The 10,013-nt window shown below is 36.6% G+C and overlaps 1 protein-coding gene across 1 annotated transcript; it reads left to right on the top strand.

Moving 5' to 3' along the window:
- The first annotated feature begins 569 nt into the window (after positions 1-569).
- On the top strand, positions 570-1,496 carry LOC133764304 (olfactory receptor 4P4-like). The gene has a single exon (XM_062197976.1). It carries the CDS (start codon positions 570-572, stop codon positions 1,494-1,496), a length of 927 nt encoding a protein of 308 aa, XP_062053960.1.
- The last annotated feature ends 8,517 nt before the right edge of the window (positions 1,497-10,013 follow it).

Below are 10,013 nucleotides of genomic sequence, written 5' to 3'. Positions count from 1 at the left end.
ACACATTAGAAAAATATGCAGATAGCTTTTTAGTGCAAATAGACTTTTATTGTCCAAACGATATAACTAACAATAATAATATGTTAATTATCTTCAAACTATTTAAATATTTTCAATGACTGCTAAAAATTTTGTAAAATGTAATCTATTATTCTCATTGAAATATTCTGTGATAGATTTATAAAATGAGTATAACCATATAAAACAGAAAAAAACGTTTCTCTAAACTGTGAACAACATAAAATTCTGTGTATGCCAACATGTGAGACATTTATAAGATGTCCAAAGAAAAAGGATTTAAAAGACACATGTAGTTTGCGAAAAAATATTTAGAAATCCATGAATGCAAGGGATCTTCAGAAATATATGGAAAATATGTGTTATAAAAAACTTATGAATAAATATAAGAAATTTTCACATCAATACAAACTGACTTTAATTCCATTTTCCTTGAATTTTTGTATTGTAGTAGAAGGGAAGAATGGTCTTGATATTAACTTTTCATCCAAATTTATGTTTTCTTTTAGGTAGTTGCTCTTTTGTACATTATGCATACCACATTAGAATACATGGATATTCAGAGAAACATCTCAGAGTTCATTCTCCTTGGACTTTCTTACGACCATAACATACAAATGTTTTGTTTTGCACTTTTCTTATTCTGTTATATTGCAGTCTTGGTGGGAAATATTGTAATTCTTGTCTCCATTCTGCGCAGCCCTCTTTTTCACAAACCAATGTACTATTTCCTTAGCCACTTATCTTCCATGGACATCTGCTACACCTCTAGTGTTACACCCAAAATGATTGGTGACCTCCTAGGAGGGACAAAAACCATTTCCTATGGTGAGTGCATGCTCCAGGTCTTTACCTTGCATTTCTTTGGGGGTATTGAGATCTTCATTATTACTGTCATGGCATTTGATCGTTATGTTGCCATCTGCAAGCCTCTTCATTACATGATCATCATGAACAGAGCAAAATGCCATCTTCTAGTCCTGGCTGCTTGGGTTGGTGGAGCTGTCCATTCCTTTCCTCAATTATCTATGACAATCCAGTTACCTTTCTGTGGTCCTAATGAGATTGATCACTATTTTTGTGATATTTTTCCTTTGCTAAAAGTTGCTTGTACTGACACATATATCACTGGTGTCCATGTGGTTGCCAATTCAGGCCTCGTCTCCTTGGTTACCTTCATTGTGTTATTTGTTTCCTATGTCATCATATTATTCACCTTAAGAAATCATTCAGCTGAGGGAAGACGCAAAGCTCTCTCCACCTGTGCTTCTCATGTCACTGTGGTTGTCTTATTTTTTGGACCTTCAATATTTGTTTACTTGAGATCTCCAACCACTTCCTCCAAGGACAAATTTTTTGCTCTATTTTACACCATTGTTGCTCCTATGTTCAATCCTTTAATCTATACGTTAAGAAATACTGAGATAAAAAATGTCATGAGAAGAGTTTGGTATAACATGTTATTTTCCAAGGAATGAAATGGATGGGGGGGATAAAACTTGGAACATTAAAGTTGTTGATACAAAATATTAATTCTACAATACCACAATGAGTTGGAAAGTTAATTTCTGGAATATTTAGGTAAAGTAAGTAGGGTTACCTTGTTAAAAAGTGTCAGCTGGGCCAAAGACAGTAACACAATGTGACATTGTGCAGTGAGTTATCATGCAAACAAATTAACAATAGTGTTATTTAAAAAGTCAGTGCCTGGGACCAGGCCATGGGTGACAGATAGTCTTTGGTTCTGTGGTTGAGAGGAAGTTGAATTCTATCATTGTAATACAACATTCAAATTTATGATAAGATTTTCACAGATATTTATCCCACTGGCAATCAGAAGTCAGTGGTGCAACAAATAAGTCAATACTGTAGAATTTATTTTAAAATGATTTGTAGTGCCAACTCTTTTGTCTTCCTATAGGAAAATATAACAAATGGTGAACACGAAGTGAAAATAAAAATTGAGAATGCAGAAAGAAACAGATAGTCCATCTGTCGGCCCTAGTTTTAAAGTAAATTTTTTCCTAAAAGTTAAAGAGATTGCATTTTAAAATACAAGTGAGGGTGCGCTTTGGCCCAGTGATAAACATGCCAGCCATTGTAGGAATTTGAGAAATGATGTAGAGGTTGGGAGCTTGTTGTCTCTCTTCTTTCTGTAATTTTCTATGTGTGTGTCTCACATAAACATGGAATAAAAAATAAATTAAAACAATTGGAGTCCTACTTCAATTTGCCTAAAATTAAAGGACTGATGGAACACAATAAAGATGGACTCATAAACAAATAAACTGTCTGATAACATGAGAAAAAATGTAAAACAGCAATATGATATAGTCTAAACACAAACCAGTCAAGCAACTAACAAGTATACTGGCTCAATAGATAAAGCAAATCATCTTCAACTACATTGAAGAAGAAACTTGTGAGAAAGGTCTTCTAGAAAACCCATTAAGATTGTATAAAATGTCTTTTCTTTTTGCCTTGTTAATAGGATTGAAAGGTGTCTCTTATCGGACACAGCATATTTCATAAGACACAATGGACTGGATAATAGGCTTATATGAAAATGAAGATAATTTAAAAATGGAAAGAGTTTATTGTCTAGGTAATGTGTTACAGTTTGACTCTTTCTATATGCACTGTACAAAGAAGAAAAAGAGCAGGAAAAATCTTGAGGCAACTAAACTAGTGAAGAAAAAATATTGTCAAATTTAAATTTCTCTTCTAAAAAAATGAGACAATTGACCAAGGTTGGAAGTGTGAAGAAAATCACCGATCATATTACTGAGGAAACTTCATTTCCTTATTTATGGAAGGGAAAATTATTCCCATTTGAACAGGGCATGTTATGTATGGCACATCTGTTTGTCTCAAAAAATTAAAAGTTTTTCTAACAACAATTCAAGCACAATGTCTCCTTTTTCATTTGATTGTTTATATGATATGCATGTGTCTAGAATAATCCTTAAGCTCCTTATTTCTTAAGAATAAAATGAGAAGTTGGCGCTGTGGTGCAGTAGGTTAATCTGTGGCACTGGCATTCCGTATGGATTCTAGTCCCAGCTGCTTCTCTTCCGATCCAGCTCTCTACTGTGGCCTGGGAAAGCAGTAGAAGATGGCCCAGGTCCTTGGGCCCCTGCGCCCACGTGGGCGAACTGGCGGAAGCTCCTGGCTCCTGGCTTCAGATTGAAGCAGCTCCAGCCATTGTAGCCATTTGGGGGGTGAACTGGAAGATGGAAGATCTTTCTCTTTGTCTCTCCCTCTCTCTCTGTAACTCTACTTCTCAGATAAATACATAAAATCTTAAAAAAAAAGAATTAAATGAGTGATGACTGAAAGGCCAGAAATTTAACTTGAATCCAAGCCCCAATTTTTTTTTTTTTTTTTGGGGGGAGGGGAAAGAAATGAAATCCAACTGACTTGTAGCTTACTATAATGACTTTTCCTTATTGTTTTTCTCCTTCATGAAGGGGACACGGCCATTCTAGTTATCACTGAATCTCATTTTTACAAACCCCTTCAACCAGCTTCAACTCTGTGTCTTGGCGCCCACTTACCATGCATCTCTCGGTCTAGTCACCTGTCTTTTGTCAGCAGAGTACATGCATTTGCTTCACACAGTTCTTGCATGAATTAGTCATTTTCCATTGTCAGAGAGAGAGCCAGAGACAACATAAAATCAGCAGTATCTGTGCTTAGTAATAGGAATCTCTCTGTTGATGTTTTACCTCTTGATACATTTCAAGAACCTATGAACTTTCATTTACTAATTCATCCATTGATGGACACTTCCAGTGCTTCCATATTCTGGCTATTATAGGTAGAGCTGCAATAACCATGGACATGTAGATATCTCTTCAACATACAGGTTTCATTTTCTATAAGTATACACTCAGATGTCAGATTGCTGGATCACGTGTTAGTTCTAATTAATGTTTTTTTTTTTTTTTTTTTTTTTTTTTTTCCTGAGGGGCCAGCGCTCTGGCGTAGCGGGTAAAGCAGCCACCTATAGTGCCCATCCTATATGGGTGAAGGTTCCAGTCCCGGCTGCTCCACTTCTGATCCAGCTTTCTGCTATGGCCTGGGAAAGTGGTACAACATGGCCCAAGCCTTGGGCCCTGCATCTGCATGAGAAGACCCGGAGGAGGCTCCTGGCTCCTGGCTTCGGACTGGTGCAGCTCTGGCCATTGTGGCCAACTGGGGAGTGAACCAGCAGATAGAAGACCTCTTTCTCTCTTTCTCTCCTCTCTGTGTAACTCTGACTTTCAAATAAAAAAAAAAAACTGAAACACACATACAGAGAGAGAAAGATTGAGAGAGCGAGAGCGAGAGCGAGAGCGAGAGCGAGAGAGAGAGAGAGAGAGATTCACTTCCATTTATTCACTCTCGATTGGCCAATAGCTGCAGGATCTGGAAATGCAACCCAGGTCTTCCCCCATGTGACTGGCAGTATCCAATCACTAGAGTCGTTACTATAAACCTCTTTGCATTAGAAGGAAGCTAGATCCAGGTGTTAGAGCCAGGTATGGAACCCACACACTGTGATGTAGGATATGGGCTTTTCTTAAAAAAGATTTCTTTATTTATTTGAAAGACAGAGTTATGGAGAATTAGAGGGAGAGACATCCGCTGGTTCACTCCCCAAATGGCTGCAACAGCCAGAGCTGGGTTGATTCAAAGGCAGAAGCCAGGAGCTTCTTCCAGGTCTCCCATGCAGGTTCAGGGGCCCAAGGACATGGGCTAACCTCTAGTGCTTTCCCAGGACATAGCAGAGAGCTACATCAGAAGTGAGGCAACCAAATCTCAAACTGGTGCCCAAATGGGATGCTGGCACTGCAGGCGGTGGCTTTACTTATTACACCATAGTGCTGCCCCTGGATATGGGCATCTTAACTATTAAGTAAATGCTCACCTCTTATTTTTAATATTTTTAGGAGTATCTATCCTGTTTTAGATAAACTAATGTACATTCCCAACAACTGTGGGCAATTGTTTCCTTTTGTCCACAGGTTGGCCAATAGTTATTTTTTCTCTTTTGATAGTAGCCATTTGAACAAGTATGAGAAGACATCACATTTTAGTTTTGATTTCCATTTTCTTGTTGATTGATGTTGAGCATTTTTTTCATATACATGCAGGCTATATTTACATATTTTTTGAAAAAAAAAGTTCAAATATTTTGCCAGGTTATCTGTTTTTCTACTATTAAACTTTTGGAATTATATATTTTGAATATTAATATCTCATTACATAGATGTTTGCAAATATTTCCTCCCCACTCAAAGATTGTGTCTTCCCTCTGCTGCAAACTGTTGAAATCTTTAAACTAAATTGATCTTCTGTATATAAAGAAAATTGAAAATGAATCTTGATGCAAATGGAAGGAGAGAGGGAGCGGGAGAGGGGAGGGTTGCGGGTGGGAGGGAAGTTATGGGAGGGGGAAGCCATTGTAATCCATAAGCTGTACACTGGAAATTTATATTCATTAAATAAAAGTTAAAAAAATACAAAAAATATATAATATAATTTGTTTGCTTTTACTTTTGCTGGTTGATTTGGGAATTATATAACAAAAACTCATCACCTAGAAGATTCAGATTTTGACTAGATCATGCTGACAAAAGGAATGTTGAACCCAGCATACGTGATACATATTTTAATATAAAAATTATTAGTATTATGTAAACTATGTTTGTTGTTATCTGGATATTATCAAGAGTAATAATATATTTTATGGAATAATCATAAAACAATAAATTAATAACACAATTATTAGTTATTGTTCTAAGACACTAAGAAACACAGAGAGAGAGGGGGAAGGAACACACTCCCATCTGTTGGTTCACTCCCCAAATGTCCACAATGGCTTCAGGATGTAGAAATGAAACCATGGTCTCCTTTGTGGGTGGCTGAACCTGATTACTAGAGCCATTACTATAACTTCCTAGGGTCTGCATTGGAAAGAAGCTGGGATCAGGAGTTGGAGCCAGGTATTGAATCAAAATCTTTCCTAAGAATAGGCCAGAAACATAAGCAAGCAAAACAAATATAGACATATAGATTAATAGTTGTGTAGCTATCACAAAAGAGGGATATTTGAGACAGAATTTCTAGATAAAGCAAAAGAAGATATGGTAAACTGTGTTTATTTGTATCCTAATAGGACACAATAACAAATGATCTCTAGGAAATAGAGAAGATATTGTATGATTACAATCATCCTGGCAATACTTTATAGAAAACTATAAAATGGAGAAAGGAATAAAGAAGATTCAAATAAAATTCTTAATAGAGGAGAGAAGTTTGACAATTATAATTTTGACAAGCAACTAGTAAAAATATTGCATTATTTAGAATTCTTTTCTGAAAAATCACCACCTTTGCTTTGGTAAAGTCTAAATATTGCTGGGAAACATTTGAAAGAGAAATTTTATCCTACCAATCTATATCTTATTGTATAGGATAAAGAAAAACACGTTCTTATTGAATTGGCTTGTGGATTAAACAATCACTGGTCTTTGTTCAAAAATAGGCACTAAAATTTTTTTCTCAGGCCAGCATTGTGGCATAGCAGATAAATCTGCTGCCCTGCAATGTCAGCATCCCATATGGATGCCAGTTCGTGTCCTAGCTGCTCCACTTCTGATGCAGCTCCCTGTTAATGGCCTGGGGAAAGTATGGGTGTTTCAACCCCTGCCAGAAAATGTTACTATCTTACGATAATATAAACATTTTGACTGAAGCAATATTTGGAGAGATATATAGCAAATATAGGAAATATATTGATCATAGTAAATCTTTTAGAATCCTTTGGTTATTGACAAACTTTCGACATGAGATAATTTTCAGTATCATGATCTACAATCACAGTTTATCTTATACATTATCATTTCAATCTTTTAATTATTAAATAAAGCACACTGAGAAAATTTACAGAACAATGAATAAAGTTCACAAATAACTTCTTTCTATAACAAGAAATAGTATACCTATCCTTCCACAGTTACATTTCATTTGTCCCTAAAGGTAACCTGTATCTCATGGACATCACTTCCTTGACTTTGCAACTTTATATGCTCCAGTTTCTTCAGTCTTGGAATGCAGTTGGTAACAGCATCTTTATCATAGTTTTTTTAGAAATATAAGTAAGGACATTACAGATCTGTACGATGAAAATTACAAAACCTTAAAGAAATAGAAGAGGATACCAAAAAATGGGAAAATCTTCCATGCTCATGGATTGGAAGAATCAACATCATCAAAATATCCATTCTCCCAAAAGCAATTTACAGATTCAATGCAATACCAATCCAAATACCAAAGGCATTCTTCTCAGATCTGGAAAAAATGATGCTGAAACCCATATGGAGACACAGGAGACCTCGAATAGCTAAAGCAATCTTGTACAACAAAAACAAAGCCGGAGGCATCATAATACCAGATTTCAGGACATACTAAAGGACAGTAGTTATCAAAACAGCATGGTACTGGTACAGAAACAGATGGATAGACCAATGGAACAGAATAGAAACACCAGAAATCAATCCAAACATCTACAGACAACTCATATTTGATCAAGGATCCAAAATCAATCCCTGGAGTAAGGACAGTCTATTCAATAAATGGTGCTGGAAAAAACTAAATTTCCACGTGAAGAATCATGAAGTAAGATCCCTACCTTTCACTTTACACAAAAATTCACTCAACATGGATTAAAGACTTAAATCTACGACCCGACACAATCAAATTATTAGAGAGCATTGGAGAAACCCTGCAAGATATAGGTATTGGCAAAGACTTCTTGGAAAATACCCTGGGAGCACAGGCAGTCAAAGCCAAAATTAACTATTGGGATTGCATCAAATTGAGAAGTCTCTGTACTGCAAAAGAAACAGTAAGGAAAGTGAATAGGAAACTGACAGAATCGGAAAAAATATTTGCAAACTATGCAACAGATAAAGGGTTGATAACCAGAATCTACAAAGAAATCAAGAAACCCAACAACATCAAAACAAACAACCCACTTAAGAGATGGGCCAAAGACCTCAACAGACATCTTTCCAAAGAGGAAATCCACATGGCCAACAGACACATGAAAAAATGTTCAAGATCACTAGCAATCAGGGAAAGGCACATCAAAACCTCAATGAGGTTTCACCTCACCCCGGTTAGAATGGCTCACATTCAGAAATCTACCAACAATAGATGCTGGAGAGGATGTGGGGAAAAAGGGACACTAACCCACTGTTGGTGGGAATGTAAACTGGTTAAACCACTATGAAAGTCAGTCTGGAGATTCCTCAGAAACCTGAGTATAAACCTACCATTCAATCCAGCCATCCCATTCCTTGGGATTTACCCAAATGAAATTAAATTGGCAAACAAAAAAGCCGTCTGCACATTAATGTTTATTGCAGCTCAATTCACAATAGCTAAGACCTGGAACCAACCCAAATGCCCATCAACAGTAGACTGGATAAAGAAATTATGGGACATGTACTCTATAGAATACTATACAGCATTAAAAATCAATGAAACCCGGTCATATGCAACAAGATGGAGGAATCTGGAAAACATCATACTGAGTGAATTAAGCCAGTCCCAAAGAGACAAATATTATTTGTTTTCCCTGATCAGTGACAACTAACTGAGCACCAAAGGGGAAACCTGTTGAAGTGAAATGGACACTATGAGAAACAGTAAATTGATCAGCTCTTGTGCTGACTATTGTTGTACAATGTAATACTTTACACATTTTAGTATGTTTTTCTAGTACTATTGGTTGAACTCTGTAATTAAGACACAATTATTCTTAGGTGTTTAAATTTTAACTGAAAAGTGATCCCTGTTAAATATAAGAATGAGAAAAAGAGAGGGAGGAGATGTACAATTGGGGACATGCTCAATCGGACTTGCCCCAAATGATGCAGTTAGAAATATGCCAGGGGATTCCAATACAATCCCATCAAGGTGACATATAGCAATGCCATCTCACTAGTCCATGTGATCAATTTAAGTTAACAATTGATCACAATGATAGATCTAAGAGTCAAAGGGATCACACAAACAAGACTAGTGTCTGCTAATACTAACTGATAAAATCAAAAAGGGAGAGAACGATCCAACATGGGAAGTAGGAGACACAGCAGACTCATAGAATGGCAGATGTCCTAAAAAGCACTCTGGCCTCAGAATCAGCCCTTAAGACATTCAGATCTGGCTGAAGAGCCCATGAGAGTATTGTAGGCATGGAAAGCCAAGACACTCTGGAAAGAAGAAGAAGAAAAGAAGAAGAAGAAGAAGAAGAAGAAGAAGAAGAAGAAGAAGAAGAAGAAGAAGAAGAAGAAGGAGGAGGAGGAGGAAGAAGGAGGAAGAAGGAGGAAGAAGGAGGAAGAAGGAGGAAGAAGAGGAAGAAGAAGAAGAAGAAGAAGAAGAAGAAGAAGAAGAAGAAGAAGAAGAAGAAGAAGAAGAAGATTTAATGAAAGATCTCTGTGAGTGAGATCCCAGTGGAAAGAACGAGGCCATCAAGTTAGGAGGTACCTTACTCTGAAGGGAGGAGAGAACTTCCACTTTGACTATGAACCTGTTGGAATAAGATCAAAGTCAGCGAACCCTAAAGGCTTCCATAGCCTCGGCAACTCATGACTAGAGCCTAGGGAGATTACTGACGTCATGAACAGGAGTGTCAAATTGTTAAATCAACATCAAGAGTCACTGTGTACTTACATCCCATGTGGGATCTGTCCTTAATGGGTTGTCCAATATGAAGTAATGATATAGCTAGTACTGAAACAGTATTTTTACACTTTGTGTTTCTGTGTGGGTGCAAACTGATGAAATCTTTACTCAGTATATACTGAATCGATCTTCTGTATATAAAGATAATTGAAAATGAAAAAAAAACAAACTCGGGGTTAAATTGGAAATCACATAGAAAATTAATCATTTTTTTACAAAAAAATATCATGTAGGATCTCTGTCATTAATGTGCTGTA

The sequence above is a fragment of the Lepus europaeus genome, chromosome 7 (assembly GCF_033115175.1).
Source record: "Lepus europaeus isolate LE1 chromosome 7, mLepTim1.pri, whole genome shotgun sequence".
Classification (NCBI taxonomy): domain Eukaryota; kingdom Metazoa; phylum Chordata; class Mammalia; order Lagomorpha; family Leporidae; genus Lepus; species Lepus europaeus.
This window is presented reverse-complemented; position numbering and strand designations above follow the sequence as displayed.

Excerpts from the sequence above, each read along its gene's own strand:
- LOC133764304 (XM_062197976.1), top strand. The coding sequence starts at position 570 with ATGGATATTCAGAGAAACATCTCAGAGTTCATTCTCCTTGGACTTTCT.